The sequence below is a fragment of the Canis lupus genome, chromosome 11 (genome assembly GCF_003254725.2).
Source record: "Canis lupus dingo isolate Sandy chromosome 11, ASM325472v2, whole genome shotgun sequence".
Taxonomy (NCBI): domain Eukaryota; kingdom Metazoa; phylum Chordata; class Mammalia; order Carnivora; family Canidae; genus Canis; species Canis lupus.
In genome coordinates, this window is record NC_064253.1 from 2,239,673 (window position 1) to 2,263,044 (window position 23,372).

Consider the following 23,372-nt stretch of genomic DNA (forward strand, 5'->3'; position numbering starts at 1 on the left):
GCTCAGGGGGGAGCCTGCTTCTTGCTCTGCCCCTCCCCACACTTCTGTGCACTCTTTCTCTCTCTCTCAAATAAATAAAATCTTAAAAAAAAAACAAACCCAAATGAACGAAACAGCCTACTACTGTCATTTTCTTTTTCTTTTCTTAAAAGATTTTAAGCAGCTCCATGCAGGGAGCCTGACGTGGGATTAGATCCCGGGTCTCCAGCATTATGCCCTGGGCTGAAGGCGGTGCTAAACCGCTGAGCCACCTGGGCTGCCCATTTCTGATGACTCTTCAAAAGTTTACTCAAAATTGTCTCTAAGTAATGGTAATAACAGTAAGTAACAGTACAGGATTAAAAAAAACAAACCTCAGACCAGGGGGCTCAATCACATCTGTGATTTGGTAAGAATCCCAACTGATTTTTTATTTTGGAATATAACAAAGTGATGTTCAAGTTCACACGGCAGAATGGACAAGACTGAACTATGTGTGAAAAGGAAGTATAACAAAGTAGGCAGGAGTGAGAAAGACTATGTGGCTCTAATAATCTTGACTGTGGGGGCACCTGGGTGGCTCAGTCATTAAGCAACTGCCTTCAGCTCAGGTCGTGAATCTGGGGTCCTGGAATCGAGCCCCACGTCGGGCTCCCTGCTCAGTGCAGAGTTGGCTTCTCCCTCTGCCCTTCCCCCTGCTCATACTGTCTCTTAAATAAATAAATAAAACCTTAAAAAACAAACCAACTGTGTTACTGGCATAGGATAAGGAGATTTAGGGACTAGACCTCTGAGTCCAGAAATAAACCTCAGTGGATTGAGCATACTTCACACATAATAAAGGTAAAATTTCAAATTAGTAGAAAAATGCACTTGATACATGACATTGAGAAAACTGGGTTATCTATAAAAGAAACCCAGACTTCCATTTCACAATATGTCAAAACAAATGACAGGTTTTTTTTTTTTTTTTTTTAAAGATTTTATTTATTTATTCATGAAAGAGAGAGAGGCAGAGACATAGGCAGAGGGAGAAGCAGGCTCCCTGTGGGGAGCCCAATGTGGGACTTGATCCCAGGATCCCGGGATCATGACCTGAGCCAAAGGCAGAGGCTTAACCACTGAGCCACCCAGGTGCTCCTGACAGGCATTATTTAAATTTAAAGAAAAAAGGGGCCCTTTGTGATTCAGTGGTTGAGCCTCTGCCTTCGGCTCAGGGCACAATCTTGGGGTCCTGGAATCAAGCCTAGCATTGGGCTCCCCATTTCACTGGGGAGTCTATTTCTCCCTCTGCTCCTCCCCTCAGCAAAAGCGCTCACTCTAATAAAACCTAAAAAAGAAAAAAGTAAAAAATACACAGTTGATTTTAAAAATTAGGCTAATTTTTGGATGGAGAAGGACCTTCCAAGAATAATACCTTAGAAGGTATAAAGAAAAAGTCCATTAAATTTGACTGCAGGGGTGCCTGGCTGGCTCCGTCAGTAGAGCATGCAACTCTTCATCTCTCAGTTGTGTGTTCCAGCCTCATGGTTGGGGGTAGAGATTGCATAAAAATAAAATCTTTGAAAAGAACAAATAAATTTGACTGCAAAAAACATTTTTTCCCCCTTGCAGGGAAAACTAACTGAAAGAAAGCAGAATTTTTTTTTTTTTTTTTTTTTAGAGAGAGAGACAGAGACACAGGCAGAGGGGGAGGCAGGCTGTGTGCAGGGAGCCCGAAGTGGGACTCAATCCCGGGTCTCCAGGATCATGCCCTGGGCTGAAGGTGGTGCTAAACCGCTAAGCCACCCAGGATGCCCTATAACCAAATTCTGACAGTTATTATCATTAATGTGTAATAAAGGAATGGAACAAAATGGAAGACTCAGAAAAATGGGTGGAATTGGGACGTGGAGTCACAAAAACTGAACCACCAATGGCAAATAAAACATGTAATAAATACCTGACCTACAGAGTTTTTAAAAATGTAAATATGAGGGGCACCTGACTGGTTCAGTTGTGAACATGTGACTCTTGATTTCAGGGTCATGAGTTCAAGCATGGAGACTACTTTAAAAAAATAAATAGGAGTACCTGGGTGGCTCAGCCAGTTAAGTGACTCTTTTTTTTAATTAATTTTATTTTATTTTTTTATTTTTAAAGATTTATTTATTTATTCAGAGAGAAAGAGAGAGAGTGAGGCAGAGACAGACACAGGCAGAGAGAAGAAGCAGGCTCCATGCAGGAAGCCCGATGTGGGACTCGATCCTGGGTCTCCCAAGATCACACCCCGGGCTGCAGGCGGTGCTAAACCGCTGCGCCACGGGGGCTGCCCTAATTAGTTTTTTAAAAATATTTTATTTATTTAAGAGAGAGCAAGAGAGAGAGTGAAAGAGCTCAAGAGGGCAGAGGTAGAAGCAGGCTCCCTGTTGAGCAGGGAGCCCAATGCAGAGCTGGATCCCAGGACCCTGAGGTCATGACCTGAGCTGAAGGCAGATGCTGAATCATCTGAGCCATCTAGGTGCCCTGCAACTGACTCTTGATTTTGGTCAGAGTTGCGAGTTCGAGCTCTGTGTCAGGCTCTGTGCTTAGTGGGGAGTCTGCTTGAGATCCTCTCCCTCTGCCTCTCCTCCAGCTTCATGTGCACATGGTCTCTCTCTAAAATAAATAAATAAATCTTTTAAAAAGCCTAAACATGCTTATAACAAAATGTGAATGTGAGATGAGCTGTTTTGCTCTATTAGATTGAAAAAGATCAAGAATGCTCATTGTGGGGACAGCCCGAGTGGTGCAGCGGTTTAGCGCCGCTTGCAGCCCAGGGCGTGATCCTGGAGACCTGGGATTGAGTCCACGTCGGGCTCCCTGCATGGAGCCTGCTTCTCCTCCGCGTGTGTCTCTGCCTCTCTCTTTCGCTCCGTGTCTCTCATGAATAAATAAAATAAAATCTTTGGGCAGCCCCGGTGGCGCAGCGGTTTAGTGCCGCCTGCAGCCCAGGGCGTGATCCTGGAGACCCCAGATCGAGTCCCACATCAGGCTCCTTGCGTGGAGCCTGCTTCTCCCTCTGCCTGTGTCTCTGCCTCTCTCTCTCTGTGTTTCTCGTGAATAAGTAAATAAAAAAAAAAAAAAAAAAAGAAAAAGAAAAAAAGAATGCTCATTGTGATGTCACCATACTATCGTATAATGTTTACTTTGACACAGTAATCCCAAAATGTATCCTAAGAAAATGAATGGATGACAGTGCAAAGAGGATGAGGCTGTGTATAATATTGCTGTTGTAATATGGAATCAACAGCAGGTAACAAGGTACTGGTTAAACAAATTACAGTATGGTCGTAAAATGAAATACAGACATACCTTGTTTTATTGCCTTACAGCACTTCCCAGACCCTGCATTTTTTGCAAATTGAAGGTCTGTGGCAGCCATGAGTTGGGCAGGTGTTATCAGCACTGTTTTCTCAACAGCATGTGCTCACCTCCTGTCTCTGGGTCACATTTTGGCCATCACGTATTTCAAACTTTTCTTATTACTACATTTGTTATGATGATCTGTGATCAGTGATTATGACACGCTGAAAGCTCAGATGGTCAGCATTGTTTAGCAAGAAAGTATTTTAAAATTAAGGTATGAACATGGACTATTTATTTATTTAGCTTATTTTTATTATTTATTTACACTTAAAAATATATATATAATGCTATCGCATACCTAATAGGCTATAGTATAGAGTAAAAATAACTTTTATATGCACTGGGAAACCAAAAAAGCCATGACTCCCATATTGCGATATTTACTTTACTGCAGTTGTCTGGAACCCAACCTGCAGTCTGAGCCATGCTTGTACTGTGCAGCCATTTAAATGGCTCATATCTCTCACTGACATTGAGAGCCATGTGGGACATAGTGTTAAAAAAAATTAATTCCAAAACGGTGTGCCCAGAATAATTATGTTTTGGTTTAACAAAAAAAGTCCAAAAAAAAAAAAAAAAAAAAAAAAGTCCAAATATCTCTAGAATATATAAACACACATACACAATCTTACTCATGTGCCAGAAGGATAGATATCGGAGTGTAACATTAAATTAATTAGCTGTCTCTGAGCAATGGGATTCTGTGTAAGGTTTTCTTTCTTTTCAAAAATACTTCCTTGTATTTTTTGAAAAATTTTCAACATGCAGAAACAACAAAACTACTGGAGAAAAAGGGAGGAGAGTTTACAAGAAAAATAAAAGAAAAAGAAACAAAAGCTGGCCTTGGCATGGAGGGATTAGGGGAAGCTATAGATTTCTCAGATCTGTGCCCTGAAAAGGGGTAGCGGTGGGGAGGCATCAGGGGGTCTCTTCCCCTTACGCACTTCCCGTCCCCACCACCAGCTGAGGCCCTAGCCCTGGGCACCTGCACCCAGGCAGGAAGAAAGCATCCCAAGAGGGTTGTCCCCACAGTCAGGGTGCTCTGCTCCTTGATGCCTGCTTCCATTTAGCGCTCTTGCATCATCTCCCCTCCCCAGTCTCTAACTTCCCAGTCCCCACCTAACCTTGGGGGACGTGTCTGCCCAATGTTTTTGCTGTCTCCACTCTTGGCCACTTCCAATTCATGACCTAGATGGTTGCCAGATTGATCTTTCTCAAACCTGAGCCTAAGTAGGCCAGTATACACTGCCTATAAACCTCCAACAGCTTCCTGACGTTCCAGAGACAAAAGGATGGCCTTTAGCATGGCACGGATAGCCTGAAAACTGAGCCCAGCTTCCACCTACATGTGCCTCTGTGCCTTGGCCCAGACTTCCCCTTCCCCAGTGCTTCCCCCTCTGCCCTGGCATGGCACCGGGCACAGCCTTCAAGCAAACACCCTCTGCCCTCTGCCCCTGAGAAGGTCCAGCACATGTCCACAGTCCTGTGTGAAATCCCCAGCCCAATGGAGGCATTCTACCTTGAGCCAAGATTCCCGTCCTACCTGAGAATCCAAGTCTTCTCCTTTTAAGCAGAGATTGGCATCAAGAACATTAAGTCCCACCAGCAGACCAACAATCACCATCCCTTCTTCCTCCATCATTAATGCCTCAGGCTCATAGAACTCACTGAAAGAGATGGACACAACAGGCTCAGGAACGGGTGCTCACCACCCCCTCCCCCCAACCTGCCCTGCCCCCCCCCCTTTTTTTTTTAAAGATTTTATTTTATTTTATTTTATTCATGAGAGAGACAGAGAAAGGCAGAGACTTAGGCAGAGGGCGAAGCAGGCTCCCCGGGGGTGGGGGGGAGCCTGATGCAGGACTTAATCCTAGGACCCTGGGATCATGACCTGAGCCAAAGGCAGATGCTCAATCATGGAGCCACCCAGGTATCCCCTGCCCTGCCTTTTCACCTCTTAGCCACCTTCACCAGATGCCACAAACTCCCTGATATCTTTTACTTACTGCCTTCTGCGTTTTATCTCCCACCCCTGCTTTGAGTGCTGCTATTTCTTCTCTGGCTTTTCTCTTCCTGCGGCTGATGATAGGCTCCTCCCACCTCCAGTCTGAGGCTGACTCTTCCATCTGGACCCTAGACTCCAGTCCTTCCTATCTCCTCTTGGCTCCTGTGTTCCTGATCATCACTCTGCCCCTCCTGTCCCCACTGGCGTCTTCTTCCACACTGCTATGAACTATGTCTACACTCATGTGAATGGGAAGAAGGATCCCATACTGCCCCCCACATCCAAGAATGAAACCCTTCCCTCTTCCCTGTGTTCCATGGAGCAACACTGGCTGCTCTGACTTCACTTCCCAGTTGCTTCAACTTTCGCAGTGTGGCTCCATCCCGTCTACTACTGCTCCAGGTCACCAATGATGTGCTTGTTTACCCATTGTATATGTGTGTGTGTGACTGCTGAGAAACTCGGTGTCTTAAGGGTTAGTTCATCAGGTTATGAGGATGTAAGGTGCAGCATAGGGAATATAGTCAATGGTACTAGCATAACTTTGTATGGTGACAGCTGGTAACTATGCAACACAATATAACAGCGTAGACTTGTGGAATCACTCTGTTGTATTCCTGATGCTAACATAACATTAGATATTGACTACACTTCAATTAAAAAAAGAATTAGTTCACTAGAACACAATCTGTACCTCAAAGTTACTCAGTGTGATTGTACTCAAAGCACAAGTACACAAAGTATTTGAAATCTGTATTTATCATGCAAAGATACATTCAACAATAAGCTGTGACTTGAAAATGATGAAAAATTTTGAGTGGCAAGCCGTATGTAAAAGATATTTTTGACTCAATCACACAAAAAAATGAACTCTAGAAAGATTCCTCCCTTACAAATCCTCATATTCTCAAAAAAATCCCTTTTAGGAGGATTATTTTTGCTTATATATATTTATTAGTATCAAAAATGAATTAATCATAAATTCCAGGGACAGCCAATTAGTCATTACTGATGCTGAGAGAAAATTTTACAAAATGGATACGGAATCCTAAAATAGGTACTATTATAGGTATGTTCCCTTACAAAAAAAGCAGGCTTTTATACTTTAAAATTGTCCACTGCATCTAGTTTTGTTTTTTTTTTTTTATAAAGTTTTTTTGTTTTTTATTTATTTATGATAGTCACACACAGAGAGAGAGAGAGAGAGAGGCAGAGACATAGGCAGAGGGAGAAGCAGGCTCCATGCACCGGGAGCCCGACGTGGGATTCGATCCCGGGTCTCCAGGATCGCGCCCTGGGCCAAAGGCAGGCGCTAAACCGCTGCGTCACCCAGGGATCCCTGCATCTAGTTTTAAAGTCATTTGTCCCCCATGTCATCAACAAATCCAATATGTACATTTTGTTGAAGCTTAATCGAGTAGGCTGTCAATTACTGAAATGATTTTTCAAAATGAAAATATGAAACTTCATTCATAACTTTCAGATAGCCATGCTTGAAAATGAAACTCTTTAAAAACTAAGCCATAGGATGCTCACGATGAACAGTAATTCGAGTAAAAGCTGTGTATGCTGTACACTCGTTTTAATTCAAAACAGTCTCCAGAACTATGTTCTAAATATTTACAAAGCAAAAGACAAACAAAGATGGGAGGTAAAATACCTTAAGAGATGTTTATTGTCTATGAGCACTTTCAGATAATCTGCCAGTTTCTTTTGCATGAGTGCAAGATACAGCCAGGCTCTGCCTCTTCCCACAGCTGTCCTGGAATTTAGAGAATTGAACTGTTAAGGCATAACACCAAAACCCCTCAAACCCCTCGGTTATCTAAAGAGATACACATATCCCAGCATGTACACGTGTATTAACGCAGGGACACCATAAGAATAGCAGCTTTGGGGCCTGGGTGGAGCACAGTCTGGGAAGGCCCAGAAAACCACTTTCTGAAAACCTCTGGGTATGGTTTGAATTTTGTATCATGGACATGTATTTTTGGTTGGTTGGTTGGTTTTGACAAGAGAAAAAAAAAAAACTCTTAAGCCACAAAGAAATCTGATTTCTGGAACAAACACAATTAGATAAAACTTTGCATGTATTCATAAAATTTCACAGGAGGCCAGCAACAATCTGGTTAGGTCTGTATAATGGATAAACATTTCTTTAAAAAATTAGTACGTAGGGGATCCCTGGGTGGTTCAGTGGTTTGGTGCCTGCCTTTGGCCCAGGGTGCGATCTTGGAGTCCCGGGATCAAGTCCCGTGTCGGGCTTCCGGCATGGAGCCTGCTTCTCCCTCCTCCTATGTCTCTGCCTCTCTCTCTCTCTCTGTCTGTCTCTATTATAAAAAAAAAAAAAAAATTAATACGTAAAACAGTGTTGAACCCTCACATTTCTTTTTTTTTTTTTTCACATTTCTAGGCATTAGCTCAAAGATGCAGTTTTATTTTTAGTTGTAAAATACACAAAATATAAAATTTGCCTTTCCTTTTTTTTTTTTTTTAAGGTTTTATTCATTATTCAAGACACACACACACAGAGAAGCAGAAACACAGGTGGAGGGAAAAGCAGGCTCCTTGCAGGGAGCCCAATGTGGGACTCCATCCAGGACCCTGGGATCATGACCTGAGCCAAAGGTGGGTGCTCAACCACTGAGCCACTCAGGTGCCCCTAAAATTTACCTTTTCATTTGTACCCTTCATTAGTACATTCACGCTGTTGTGCAACCAATCTTAGAGATAATTTTGCAAAGGCACGCATCAAGAGAAAACAAAAAACTTCCCAACTGTAGAACTAACAGTGCTTGAGGAAAGAAAGACTATTCTAAGCAGAATGAGTGTATTTAGTATCTTCATCAAAGGGAGCTGTGGGGGTTGAGGGCTTCAGAGCCAGGCGCATCTAATCCAACTCCATCAATACAAAAGGCTTTGAAGCCCCTCCTCCCCCAAACAAATGAGGTTAAACCAGAGTAAAAAGGAAAGGAAATAAAGTAGAAAAAAGAAAGATGCTGAAAGTTGGCACCATGTGGCGAATGGATGCAGACACTTGCAGCATGCCAGCCATGTAAATCGGCAGCATGCCTTGAGCTGGCGATTTGATGGGGTTATCAAAATCCTACGTCTAGTAATGTGTACTAAGGAAATAATTTAGGATGCACATAAAAATGTATGTGTGGCAATGGTCTGCACACTCTTTGGATAATGAAAAACTGAAGACAAGCAGAAAGCCCAAATGGCAGTTAAAACAAATGAGCTATATAAATGAATGCCACGCAGGCACCTCAAAACTGATGTTGTGGGGCGCCTGGGTGGCTCAGTGGGTTAAGCATCTGCTTTCGGCTCAGGTCATGATCCTGGGGTCCTGGGATCAAGCCCCACATCAGGCTCCCTGCGCAGTTGGGAGCCTGCTTTACCCTCTCCCCGTGCCTCCTTTGCCCCATGCTCTCTCTCAAATAAATAAAAACCTTAAAATAACAACAAAAAAACTGACTTGAAAACAATGAAAAATTTGGGGTCATGGGGTCATACTGCAAAAGATATTTTCATTTCAATTAGGGGGACTAAATGCCAGACTAGAGATTCCTCTCAGGATGCAAAATGCATCCTGCAAGTTTCAAACAACCCTTCCACCCCAAAAAACACTAGTCATAACCTCCAAAATAATGTCAAAATTTCAGAAGGTTACTATTTAATGAAAGAGTGAAAGAAATACCTCTCTCACAGAGGCTACTCCTCTGGAGGCCTCGAGAAGGGAACTACTGTACATTTCCTTTTTGGCGACAGGGGAGGATTTCCATACCTAAGCCTATCACTTGTGCACAGCCACAGAGCAATAAAGGGAACAGAGATAGTGGGGTTTAGTGGACAGTAAGCTCTTTGTTAGCATAAGACTTTGAAAATGCCTCCCATGCATAACTGGAAACAGAGGTCTGAGGGTAGGAGAGCCAGCCCAGGTCTGCTCCAATCTGGACACGCCGGAACTCCATCTCCACTGCTTCACTCATGAGGGGGGTGAGCTGGTCAGAAGGGTTGGGCAGCAGGACCACAGAAGGAACTGCTGAAACAAAGTAGACTTGGGGAGCTCCTGAGAGGTCAACAAATACGTATATGAATGTTGTCATGGTGCAAAAGGCTTTTGCCTTCTGTGGTACAGGCCCGAGGGCTTAACTACGGACAGGCACAGAGGTTCAATTTCATCAAGGAGACTGCACAGGGCTCCGTAGCAATGGAGGTCAGTGGGATTTAGAGGATTCGAGTCCCACGGAGCTGTGTTCCCTTCCTGGCTCCACCATTCCCTTGCCAAGGGACCTTGGGCAGTTTACTTAGCTGCTCAGTGTCAGTTTCTGAACTTATCAGTGGGGATGCCAACGGCTTTCCTGGAGACTGTTGTATGGGTTTAAATGAGATCCTACAATGTCCTTAACGCAATGCCTGGCACACGGCAGGCTCTTTGTAAATGCTATATTACTATCTGAAGATGGAACAGGATGGCTCTACAGGAGAAGCATCAGAGGCTGGACAGCGGTGTCCCCCTCTGGGAGACTGAAGAATGCTCTTCTGCATGGGCCCAAGGATCTCTACTTCCCCCTCTAAATGCAGATTTCATGATGACGCCTTGTTTGTAGTCTATCTGTTTTTTTCATTTTTGAACCTATGCATGGGGATCCCAAGGGCAAACCCAGACATGGCAAATGATTTGTCAGTCTCAGTTTTTCACAAATGTCCCATGTCTCATAATCTAAAATCCGGCCTGAATTATATTATTCAGAAAACTGCCCAGATGCATCCAAAGCATGGATTCCAAGGGCATAATGATGACCTCTTTTACTCTTGTAATTGCTCCTCAGGTGACAACATCTTTCCTTTTTTTCTTTTTTTAAAGATTTTATTTATTCATGAGAGACACATACAGAGAGACAAAGACACAGGCAGAGGGAGAAGGAGGCTCCCTGCAGGGAGCCTGATGTGGTACTTGATCCCAGGACCCCTGAATCATGACCCAAGCCAAAGGCAATTGTTCAACCACTGAGTCACCTAGGTGCCCCCCCCCCCTTTTTTTAAAATAATCTTTATGATCAACATGGGACTTGAACTCATGATCCTGAGATCAAGAGTCAAGTGCTCTACGGACTAAGCCAGCCGGGTGCCCCACACTTTTTCAAACTATACAACCTCATTTGACATACAGGAATTGCTGTCCCCATTTTAAAGATAAGGAAACTGAGGCTCAGGGAGGGGCAAATCTTGACTCAAAATCCTGAGGATAATGAGCAGCAGAGCTGGGACTGAAGTTTAAGTGGAATATGATGGCTCATGTTACAATTTGTTCTAAATCAGAAGAAGTTTTTATCAGCAAGGAATTGAGAAATTGGTAAATACGAGGGAGTTTTTATTAAACATTAATTCAGTGTTAACTACTTCTCACTCACTTTAATTCTGGCAGATTTCTGACACTAGTGGCTATATCTGCTGCTTCTGGACAAAGTTTCTCCACCAGCTCCAAAGGACCAAAGAAAGATTTATTTTGGCCAATAAAACTCTTCTTAACTAAAAGGGAAAACAAAAGTGTTATTCATAAGAACAGGTTGTAAAAATGTCCTCAGGCACCCACAGTCTCTCCCAAAAGCCAAATGGACAATTCACAGCTCTACTGCTAATTCTGAGTTAGTCCTGGGGACTCAAAGAAGTCAAGTTAACAAATGACCTCTCCTTTCTCTGGTGACAGGGTTTCTGTGATATCCTGACTATATCCTCTTACTCCAATGAAATAAAACAAGTATATATGTAAACTTATACAGCTTGTAGAAATCCTTCCCCTTTCTAACTCCTACCTGATACCAACATCAGTGCTGGATTTCATATCAGCACCACCATCTCTCATCTGAACTGCTGCCAATAACCTAGTGGGTCTCCATGCTCCTAATATAGCCACTCCCTCCCTTCACAATCTCTTCACAACGTGGAAGTTCTTTTAAAAATGTAAGTCAGGTCAGTTTTCCTTTGCTTAAAATCCTGCAGACATATACTTAGAATAAAATTTAACTCCTCACATGACCTATAATGGCTTATATGATCCAGCCTTTCCCCGCCTGGCCAACTGGTTTCCCTGACCTCATCTCTTTCCACTTTCCCCAGAACCCACTGGCATCTTCCTCAAACCAAGCTTGGTCTCACCCAGAACTTCTGCCCACCTGTTTCTCCCCACCCCTGCAAGGTATGCTCTTGCCCCAAATCTCTGCACAGCTCTTTCTCCTTTAGGTCTCAGCTCATAGTTCACCGACCCCACCCTGCCCGCCCCAGCAAGACCTCCCCTCTCACTATAGCCAAAACCCTTGCTGCTTCCTTGGATGTGTAGCATTTTGTAATTAAGTGTGTTTCTGGGTTTATTGTCTGTCTGGTCCCTTAGAACTGTGCTGTCTGCGAGAGTCAGTGACCACATGTGCTCCTGAGCACCTGAAATGTAGCCAGTGCAATTGCCATGAGCTATGAAACAACACATGGTGGGTTTTTAAGCCTTAGTAGAATGAAGTAGAATTTAAAATATCTCATCAATAAGGCTTTTAAATACGGCTTCAGTGTCAAAATCATAATATTTTGGATCTACTGGGGCAATAAAATGTGCTCTTAAATTAATGTCAGCTGTTTCTTTTTATTTATTTATCGTTTAACGTGGCTACCAGAACGCTAAATATTGTACATGCCGCTTGCCTGGCATTTCCCCTCGGACGGTGCGGCTCTCATCGTCGGATCTGGCGAGCGGGCACCCCGCCTGTTTTGCACCCTGCTGTCATCCCAGCATCCAGAACAATGCCCAGCACTGATGAATACGTGCCGAGCAAACAGCTGGCCCCAACTACCCGACTCCGAACGCCCTCTCAGGCTCACCTTTCAGCCCGTGTTTGAGGCAGTGCTCCATCACTACAAAGAACTGCTGCAAGGGGGCATGGTCTGCATCCAAACTGCGGCCCAGGCTCAGGGCAGACTGGAGCAGGACTTTGACGCTGAGTTTCATCATGTGCATCAAGTTGGTACGCTCCTCCATCATCTGGCACCTGGAAGCTGTTGGGGCAGAAATCAGGACAGCCTCGTTAATGGACTGAGGGTGGTCCGCGGTGAGGAGGTCGGTCAGGACCGGCCGTGGGGGGAAGGGAGGGTAGGGGGGGGCAGGCGATCTGTCCGCAGCGCGGACGTGAGGCTGGACGGATAACTGGGCTTCGCCGCCAACCCGCCTCTGATTCCTGGAGGTCACGGCTGCACCTGGGCACCTGGGCCGCTCTCCGGCCAGTCTCTGGGGACCTCTCCCAGGCGGCTCCGCGCGTTGCTAAGGCGACAGCCCTACTAAGACCCACCGCGATTGGCACTTCACCCAGCATTTCATTTTCGACCAATGGAAGGCGCCAAACTCCAGAAAGCCCGCCCCAAGCTAGAGGGCGAGCTGGGGAGCAAGCGTTCCGCCGCTGGACATCCCGATTGGACGCGCCCAGCTGGAGGCCACGCCCACGAAGCTCCCGGGCGCCATCTTGCATTCTCCGCCCGGGAGCTTCTCCGCCCGGGAGCCTCGTGGGCGTGGCCTCCAGCTGGGCGCGTCCGCTGCGGGTCCCCGGAGCCCGTTGACTCCGACGGTGTCAACTCAAGTGCTTCCAAGGAAGCCTCTGCGCCTGAGCCACAGTGGAAAACAGTTTTACGCTTTTTTTTGGTATGTCAAACCGCTAGAAAAGAACTCAGCTACGTTTCCACTTCAACTCCCATTACTGTTGCTTTGCTTTGAGAGTAAAAAAAAGTTTGTGAGCTATCGGTATCAGACCCTCCACGCTGTGCACGAGTCCTGGCGGGAGAAGGACCCCAAGTCCTCCGCACCCCATCCTGACGCGGGGGTAGGGCTGGAGTCGCGTCCTGCCAGCGGGCACCTGTCTACTGAGGTTAAATAGCTTTCCATGTTTACTGTCTGCCAGGACTCTGAAAACAGCACGGGAAACCTTTTAACTTTCTTGCTCAATTGTCCTTTGAACTATATACTCTGTATAAAGTAACATTGATAGGAATCCTTTGCTGATAGCTGTTTGCCTTCATTATCATTAATATAAACCTAAAGATAGGGGCACCTGGGTGGCTCAGTGGTTGAGCATATGCCTCCTGCTCAGGTCGCGATCCAGAGGTCCTGGGATCCAGTCCTCCATCGGGCTCCCTGCAAGAAAAGTTCTCCCTCTGCCTATGTCTCTCTGCCTCTGTGTCTTTCATGAATAAATAAAATCTTAAGAACAACAACAAACAACAAAAAAGTCCATATAGATAAAAGAGTGCACACATAGATAGCTACATCAAAGAGAGCCATATGATCGTGAATTTATAATAAAGGTATTAAGTAAGTAAATATTATTGAGACTTCCAACAGCCTGGGACTAAAAATTCTAAAGTCTCTCAAAACACCCACGAAAGACAGCTGCTGGGAAAGAGAAATCGGTCTAAACGTTTCAACAGAGAAAAATGGGTTGATTAAATGGGTGGGGGTGGTGTAATTATTTTAAATTTTGAAAGAATCCTATGTATTACATTTATAAATTCCAAGTGTTAATGGACTGGTTAATTGGCAAAGAAAAAAATTGTAAAGCCTCATTAAGAGGAGGGTGAAACCCTGAGTAGGCCAATAAACATAGAAGCAGTTTGTAAAGATTACTGAAGAAGACACCACGCCAGATCTGTAAACCAGAGCTATGCTCATCAGAACAGGGATGTGCCGAGCGCCAGGCAAGCCCAGATGTTTGAAGGAGATCCTTTCTGCCCCTCAAGTTCACAGCTCTACAGGTTAGCCCCATGTGAAAGAGGGCTTCCTTCACTTCCACTCTGACCTCAGTCTATACTTTCTAATTGATTAAATTCTTTCCAGCCTCTCACCTGCAGCAAAAGACTGTGGGCAAGGCACCCCCTGATGGGAACCCAAACTACCCCCTCAAGCAATAAGGACTACTCCAAGCCAGCCAGACCCCATGTGACTGAGCCCAAAACAAGGATCAACCCAACCTGACCACTCGCCCACACCCACTGTCCTTTGTCCCACATTTTTCTTATATAAATCTACAGTATTTTCAGCACTTTGTAGACCACCTTTGAGACGCTACCCCACCGTCTTCCCGGTATTGTCACACTGCAATAAATTCTTTTCCCGTTTCACCACCACTCGTTTCTCTATTATTGGATTTTACCAGCAGCCAGGGGCTGAACCTCGTCTTGTTTGGGACCCCCAGAGCCAGGATGCTCTTGCACTCCAGTCCTGGCAGCCTGGTTATAGATTCACTCCCTATCCCACATCTTCCTTCTGATGCATCTGAAGAGGGAGCAGAAGGCAAGCTGAGGACGGAGCACTAACTGACACACCGCATCCCTCCCACCCCAGGTGGGATATCTGTGATATTCCCCAGGCACTCCTGGCGGCCCTAAATTTAAGGGAAGTGAAAAACGGTTATGGTTAACTGATAAAGATCACAGTCCTGCAGGACATGAGTCTCCATCGGTTTGCCAATGCCTTAGTGATTTAAAAGGAAAAAGCATCCTGCTACCAATAGCCTAACTTCCAGAGACACATAGTCTCAATTTCCTGGAGCCCTAACACCACCCTCCCCTCCACAAAGATGTAGGAAACCAAGGCAAAAGGGAATGCAAATAAAATTAAATTTCCCTATAACCTGCAACCCATTAACCAATACTTGAAAGAGTTTGACACGCCTCCAGGAAGCTCCCAACCGTCTAACACTAAAGCTTTCCTAGAGGGAAAAGCAACCTTAGTTTGACAATAGCAAGGCCTCTGGTATCCGGAGTCGTCTTTAGCATATGAAGTCCCTTTGGACACCTTTTTCCTTACCTCCCCCAATTCCCAAGAATATAATCAACCATTCTTCATAAACCCCAGTGCAGCAGCCCTTTCTGCCCATGGGTCCTGTCCCATTAAAAAAAGAAAAAAGTCCCCTTTTTGCACCAAAGACGTCTCAAGAATTCTTTCTCAGGGCACCTGGGTGGCTCAGTGGTTGAGGGTCTGCCTTTGGCTCAGGGTATGATCTGGGGGTCCTGGGATAGAGTCCTGCATCCGGCTCCCTGCAGGGAGCCTGCTTCTCTCTGTTTCTCATAAATAAATAAATAAATAAATAAATAAATAAATAAATAAATAAATAAATAAAATCTTTAAAAATTCTTTCTTGACCATGGACCTCACCAACAACACTACTCAAAACTATATCACATGGATCTGGGGTCCAGAGAGTCACAACACCAAGTGGAAGTGAAGCCTCCTTCAAGTGACCCAAACAAAACATGAAGAGCATCCAATCTCTCACTGCTTTATTGTACTCATTTAAGAAAACCTGGTCTTGGAGTGGATGGTCTCTAGTTGTTGTTTTAAAGATTTTATTTATTCATGAGACACACACACACACACACACACACACACACACACACACAGAAGCAGAGACACAGGCAGAGGGAGAAGCAGGCTCCATGCAGGGAGCCCGATGTGGGACTTGATCCTGGGACTCCAGGACCACGCCCCGGGCCGAAGGCAGGTGCTAAACTGCTGAGCCACCCAGGGATCCCCTGGTCTCTAGTTTTCTGCGGCTAGCCTGAATTTAGAAGGTTAAAAAAATTTTCCCCATGCATACACGTAATTATTCTCAGCCAGTCTCAATACTCCTAGGATGTACCATTAACTTGATGAACATGTTCCATAAATTAGATGGAAAACTGTAGGCCCAAACTGTAGCTCCATGTTTTTGAAGAAAATGGATTTGAAGTACACACAAACTAAGTCTTTTTGTCAAAAAATATCATATCGGCAAAGGCGTAATGAAATAAGCAACACTCAGGAGTCTCCAACCATTTGGAGTGCTCTGGATTAAATAAGGTAACCAAGTGAAAGAATTACAAGTATAATTTTCTTTTGATAATTTTCTTTTGATAAGGCATCTCTTTTAAAAGATTTTTAAGAGAAAATTTCTATTGGTCATCCTATCATATATCTCAGGAAAAAAATGTAAATAAATTAAAATTCAATAAACTTTTCTTGTGACTAAAGTTCTCAGTGTATAAAATATTTTTCTTATGGCATGAATAACCATTAAAATAATAAGAAATGATGGGTGCCTGGGTGGCTCAGTGGCATAAGCATCTGCCTTCAACTCAGCTCTTGATCCCGGGGTCCTGGGATTGAGTCACACATTAGGCTCTCTGCTCAGAGAGGAGTCTGCTTCTTCTTCTGCTCCTCCCCCTGCTCATGCTATCTCTCTCTCTCTTGCTCTCTCCCTCTCAAATAAAATAAATAATAAAATTTTTAAAAACATATGGAAGTGGAATTCAAGTTCAAGGAATAAAAGGGAAAATATACAGTTTTCAGGGGCACCTGGCTGGCTCAATTGGTAGAGCGTGCATGATTCTTGCTTGATCTTGGGGTTGTGAGTTTCAGCCCCATGCTGCACTCAGTAGAGATTACTTAAAAATAAAAATCTGTAAATAAAATGTAAAGTTTTCAAATAACTTGTCATTTATTTTTAAGATGGATGGTAGTACTTATCAAATCATTTAGATATTTACATACCACTTAAAGAATGATGTAGCACTTTTATTTTAAAAAGTTAATATTTAAAAAAATAAATAAAAAAAATAAAAAGCTAATATTTTCAATTAGCCAGAAAATATGAACTTTAAAATCATGATGAAGAATTTTACATGTCAACCTTAAAAGCTGAAGATTTTTTTTAGGGGCTCATATGAGCAAAAAACATGAAGGCTAGTGTTTCAGGTGATCAGAACTGGGTGGCAGTGGCTCCTATTGATGAGGAAAGATGTTGGGGTGCGGGACCGATGGCCAAGAAAGAATTCCTGAGACGTCTTTGGTGGAAAAAGGTGGTTTTAAAAAAGCACAGGGACAGGATTTGTGGGCAGAAAGAGCTGCACTGGGGTCATGAGGAGTGGCCCATTATATGCTCTCAAGTTGGAACGGGGTTAGGGATAGCCTAAGTTTCTAAGGAATTTTGGAAGCAAGGTCTCCAGGACCTTGAGGGGGCTAGCTATTGTTGGGGAAAGGTCATTTATTACCTTCTAATAAACCGTAAGTCGTAAGACCCTTCAGATATATTTCGGTGGACCATATGCTTGGGGGATGACTGCCAACATGGGTCTTGGGAGAGTAGAGACAAAGGAAGCCTGGCTCAAGTTTCCGAAGTAATTTTTATTTGTTAAAATAGACTTACAAGACTCCGGGGTTTGGGCTAAGATTACCTTTTGCCCTTGGCAAAGTGTTAACTAACACAAGGCAGCTGAGTCCCTAGAGGAATGTCACTCTGCTTGTTTCAAGGACTTGTCAGCAGGCTGTAGGCTGTAAGGAAATTTAATTAAATTAATTAATTAATTAATTAATTAATTTTTTGCCTTTGTTCCCCACATCACTATCACCATTCCTGGGTACGTGGCTGTGTTCTGCAGCCATCCTATCCATCCCTCTGCTTTATGACTCACCTGTTCCCATCAGTGCTCCATTTAGAGAGCTATGGAAAATGTGAAGTGTATCTTTAAGCCATTCCATCTCTCAGTTTTACTGGTTTTGTGACTTTGGTCAAGCTAGTCACCTCTTAAGGCTTCATTAATAATAGTCAGCACAACACACAGAATGATACCAAGTTCTATACTTCCTGAATTGCCAAATAAATAGTCTGCTCAGGGATCTGGATCTTGACTGTTGTGCAGGAGCCAGGCTGGGAACAGAATCGAGTGCTGCTGAGGGAGGATGAGGTGGAGGGGACCGGGGCCCCATAGATACCCAGGGAGCAACCCAGCTGAGCACCACCCTCCAGCAGGAGAAATGCTGGTCAACAGTGTCGGATGCAGAGTTTTCAGAAGCTGGACATCTGGGTTTTTAGGTAGTCTGCTCATTGGCTAACATTTTGTTTTGTTTTGTTTAAATGCTTTTATACTGTGCAGCATATAAAATGCAACTACCAGACACAGAGAACTCATAGGGCTGCCAGCTTGTCACCTTTGGTATAGAGAGAGAGTAGGCACGATGTCTGGTGGGCGGTACAGGTTTTTTTTTTATTGTTGTTGTTGTTGTTGGGCTTTACATTATAGATTCTTTATAAATTTGAGTTTTAGTTTTGGGTAGCCCTAGGGTGTCTTGGAGAATCTTACAATACAGTACAGTGTTCCTCTCTACTGACAAGGAAGAAAACCTTAATGCTTTCCCAACTGTCAGGAATTTCCACTCATTATCTCAAGGGCTAGCTGGATTTCAGCAGCATGACATGGAAAATGTTACTGGGCTTCTCCACTGGCTGGGGAGGGTCACTTAGACACACCTGTTACACTTAGACACATGGAAAATAAAATTTCCCACGGACGAGAACAGAGAAAGGCATAATCATGCATACCACCTGTCTGACGCAAATACATATCTAAGTAATTATAGAAGAAAAGAGCACCCATGCGCAAGCATTGTGCTGGTCATGTTAACTCTTAGGAACAAGCAGGCTTTGCAACCACTCTCTGAAAGCTCTGATAGGATTGGGGACAGTTTCTGTGCAGGAGGACATACTCTACACTGATATTTTGTATGGTGTGATTTCTTTTTGTCAACCACGGAGTACAGGATCACAGTGGCACGCTGCGCTAACAGGGCCCATGGGGGATAACGTTTTAAAACAACTATTCAGGGCAGCCCCGGTGGTGCAGCGGTTTAGCGCCGCCTGCAGCCCAGGGTGTGATCCTGGGGACCCTGGATCGAGTCCCACGTTGGGCTCTCTGCATGGAGCCTGCTTCTCCCTCTGCCTGTGTCTCTGCCTCTCTCTCTCTGTGTCTCTATGAATAAATAAATAAAATCTTTTTTAAAAAAATAAAATAACTATTCAAAGCGTTCTACACTAATCCACATCAGTTTCCTTTAACCTCCATCACCAATGGATTTTTATCTGGCAAGAGCGCTGCTCACATTTAATCTCTGCTCCTTCACTGCTCTTCTGAAAAATCTCTGTCCTCACTGCTTGTGTATGTGGATCAGTGGAAAAGAGATGAATGAGCTGGCCCTGGCCTGGCCGTGGCTGAAGTGGTGGCCACTGTTTTCTCCTGACCTGCTTTTCTGAAGCCTCCTTCAGAGCCTGCTGCCCCCCATCCCTATTCCTATACTACTTGATGGCTTCAAATTCTAGTTACCTCTGCACTGGCCACACAGCCCAGCAGTTCCCCACACTGCCACCCTGGGTAAGCCATGTTCATTCACCATTTGTGCCAAATCCGAGGGTAGTTATTCCTTTAATGTTATCCTTACATTTAAAATAATCCCTATGGTATATGGCATTCTGCTTATATAGGCATTGAGGCACTGAATGTCATGATTAAGCACAGGCTCGAGAAACAGCCTGGCTCAAGCCCTGGCTCTGCTACTTTGAAGTAACTTGGTCAAATTACTTCTCTTTAATTTGGTTTCTGGGCAGCCCCGGTGGTGCAGCGGAGGCCCGGGATCGAGTCCCACATCAGGCTCCCTGCATGGAGCCTGCTTTTCCCTCTGTCTGTGTCTCTGCCTCTCTCTCTCTGTGTCTATGAGTAAATTAAAAAAAAAAATCTTTAAAAAAATTGGTTTCCCTCTTTATAAAATGGGGCTAAGCACATGGGCTGGCACATAGGCTGGCTCCGTGGGTGGAGGTATGGAAGTTCCCTCTCCCCTTTTAAAGGCCCTAGGGGATTGCCACTTCCTGCAGAGATGAAGTCTGTATCTGGTTGGGTTGGCAAGGGGCCACCCAGCCAAGCCCTGAGATTCAGAGGGCACAACCCCAACCCTCCCTGGGCTAGCAGTGGCCATGGAGCAGGGGCTAGGGTGGGCAGGCAGAAGCCCCAGGGCAGCTGCAGCAGGTACCCCTCCCGGTCTGTGGAAGGTGGGACCATACACCAGCTGGCTCCAAGGCCCCTCAGGGCTCCTCTGTCCCAGTAGGTTTCACTTACAAAACACACATTTGAAGATAATAAGAATTTAAAGTGTAGGGCACCTCACCCAGTACCTGGGTGATCACATTGGCCAAACCATGCATTGATGCGCACCCAGAAGTCAGTCCTGCTATCACCTGAGGTTATTTTGAGGGTTAAAGGAATATAACGTAGGTACAGATCTAAGACTAATAATACCTGGCACCTAGTAAGCATGAAACAAATGATACAAATGTTGGCTGCTACTTTTAGCGCCACTATAAATTGAAATCAAGTATTTTCCAAATACATGTGTTCAACTGATATTTATTATTATACTGTGCCAGGTGCTATTCTAGGTACTGGCACATGTCATATATCAGTGGATGACTAACATTTATTATTTGCTTTTGCTCCATGATCTCAGAAGCCTCCAGAACGCCTCATGCCTTGACTTTTGGAAATCACTGAAAACCACTGGAGGCAATGGCTGGTTCACAATCAAACACCCACAGGTGTGTGCAAAGGCAGTGGGAACTAGATTCCTGTGTGAACAGCCGCCTTCATTACCTTCTGCACCTCTTTGCCACTGCCAGAATCTCAAAACAAGTCCGTTTGTAAACTTTCCTCTACTCATTACTTTCCCAACCACTGAAATTCTCAGGATTCACTATGCTGGTTCAGTGATGACTTCTATTTTTTTTTTTTTTTTTTTTTTTTCAGTGATGACTTCTAAACAGCAAATTTACCCGTGGGGAGGAGGGAATCAAGAAACCTCGATGGCACATTATGATTCTTAGCACTACCGACTTCCCTCTATTTATTTTAAATTTTATTTAAATTCAATTTGCCAATATATAGTATAAAACCCAGCGCTCATCCCATCAAGTGCCCTCCTCAGTGGTTTCTTTTTTACTTTTATTTTTATTTATTTCAATTTTAAATTCGATTTGCCAACATATAACACCCGACTTTCTTCAACTCTGCCCCACAGCACTTTCTATGAAGACGGAACTGAAATTTTAATTTCCATTTAATGTTTTAAAAAAGATTTTATTTATTCATGAGACACAGAGTGAGGCAGAGACACAGGCAGAGGGAGGAGCAGGCTCCCTGTGGGGGCAGCCCTATGTGGGACTCGATCCCAGGACCCCGGGATCACGCCCTGATCCGAAGGCAGATGCCCAACCCTGAGCCACCCAGGCGTCCCTTAATTTAACATTTAAGCATTGCTTACGTGTGGCTATTCTGTGGGTGAGCACAGCTCTTCATATCTGGCTTTTAAAAGGCTTTCCAGTTCACACTCAAAATCATCATTTAGTATTTCCATTATTTCCATTCTTCTAACATGCTGAAAGTCTATCCCCGATAACAAGGGCTGAAAAGGAGAAGAGCTCCCCGGGGAACCCAAAAGTCCCCATTGCACAGTCTGGGCATCAGACTGCTAGCTGGCTGCACGGCTCACCTGGAACCACCGCCTCCTGACTTCCACGTCGGAGCGCGCATCTCGAGGTTCACCGCCCAGAGCGGAACTGGAGACTCAGCTCCTCAGTTTTTAAAAAATGAATACAGACAACGTAAGCTTTAACTCGTGCATTTTCTTATCCAGCACCGAGGGTCAGGATGTTGCCTGGTGCGGTAGCGGGGCCGCCGGATCTCCGGGCACCCAAACCTCTCTTGACCTCTCTTGGCTCGGCTCGCACAGCGTAAAGCACACGTGTAGCAGGTTGGTTCTGCAGAACTCGTCTGACAGGCTTCGGAGCCTCGACGCCCTCGCCAGCCCGGCTCCCCACCCGCTCAGCGGGCGCGCGCGGCCCCCCGCCCCTCGACCCCCGCCGCCCCGCCCCGGCCTACCTGCGCGCGCTCCGCTGGCGGCGCCGCCGTCCCCGCCGCCGTCCGCGCCGCCCAGCGCTGCGGCCGCACGCAGCGCGACGCCGCAGCTCGCCGACAGGTTGCCCGTGGCCTTCCGCGCCAGGGTCAGGATGGGCGCCGACCAGCCCTCCGACCCCGCCTGAGGCTTCGCCGCGCTCCGCAGTTCGCCGGGGCTAGGCAGCTGGCTGCGGTCCACGATCTCGAACTCTTCTCCGGGTTCCGGCCTCGGTTCCCGCCCCGCCAGGGAGCCGTCTTCCCCTTCGGCCATCTTGGCCGCGTCACGTGGCCCCGGCGGGCGGAGGACTGGGCGCGGGCGGGCGCGCGGGGGGGCGGCGGTCTCCGTCCGGGCGGGCAGGGATTTTTTTTTTTCCATCTTCGCGAAGTTCTCCTTCCTCTTCATCACCCTCCTTCTCTCCTTCCTTTAACCTTAAAAAAGTTCAGGAAAGTACAAATCATAACCTAAAAAGCAGCACCCATATTCCTGGCAGTTGAGAGGACTTGGGTCCTGCCCCCTCCCCTGGCTCGGAACACAGCCCGAGGGCTTTGGTGTCATCCTGGCTCTGTTTCCTCTTTCTGATTTTCGTTTCATGACTTACTTTTTCTATTTCGACACTTTTCTGCAGCACTCTTCAGAACAAGCTCTAGGCGAGGTAGAAAATCAAGATTTTTTTTTTTTAATTAAAAAATCCTACATAGGGACGCCTGGGCGGCCGAGCGGTTGAGCGTCTGTCTGGCTCAGGGCGTGACCCCAGGGTCCTAGGATCGGGTCCCGCATCGGGCTCCCTGTGAGGCGCCTGCTTCTCCCTCTGCCTGTGTCTCTGTCTCCCTCTGTGTCTCTCTTGAATGAATAAAATCTAAAAAAAAAAAAAGGCAATACCCGTACTGTCACCATCAGGGATTTTAGGTACAAGTGCCTGGTTGCCTTATTTCTTTTAGCAGTGATTGTGCCTTATTTATATATTGAAATACACTTTATAATTGATTTCTCCTTTATATAATAGGACTTTATGTTAATTTTTTTGGAATTTTGAGTGTTGGCAAGCTTATTATCTATGAATTGCATTTTAGAATAGTCAGTGGGCATTATAAGGCATGTATTATCTTGGGGGATCCCTGGGTGGCTCAGCACTTTAGCGCCTGCCTTTGGCGCGGGGCGTGATCCTGGAGACCCGGGATCGAGTCCCACATTGGGCTCCCTGCATGGAGC

At 45.3% G+C, this 23,372-nt stretch overlaps 1 protein-coding gene across 5 annotated transcripts in view; it reads right to left on the bottom strand.

The window, feature by feature from the left end:
• RUFY1 (RUN and FYVE domain containing 1) overlaps positions 1-22,458 on the bottom strand; it is a 64,967-nt gene extending 42,509 nt beyond the window's left edge. The window contains exons 1-5 of one of the 5 annotated variants that reach the window (XM_025446749.3): positions 22,148-22,456; positions 12,248-12,421; positions 10,792-10,909; positions 7,032-7,133; positions 4,910-5,033 (exon numbers count right to left, since the gene is read on the bottom strand). In XM_025446749.3, coding sequence (XP_025302534.1) covers positions 4,910-5,033; positions 7,032-7,133; positions 10,792-10,909; positions 12,248-12,421; positions 22,148-22,433 — 804 coding nt within the window. In that variant the 5' untranslated portion in view covers positions 22,434-22,456. Of the gene's footprint in view, positions 1-4,909; positions 5,034-7,031; positions 7,134-10,791; positions 10,910-12,247; positions 12,422-12,591; positions 12,765-21,758; positions 22,093-22,147 lie in introns of those variants that run through there. The other 4 variants (XM_025446753.3, XM_025446752.3, XM_025446751.3 and 1 more) reach the window with 4 other exon arrangements.
• Between the last annotated feature and the right edge of the window lie 914 nt (positions 22,459-23,372).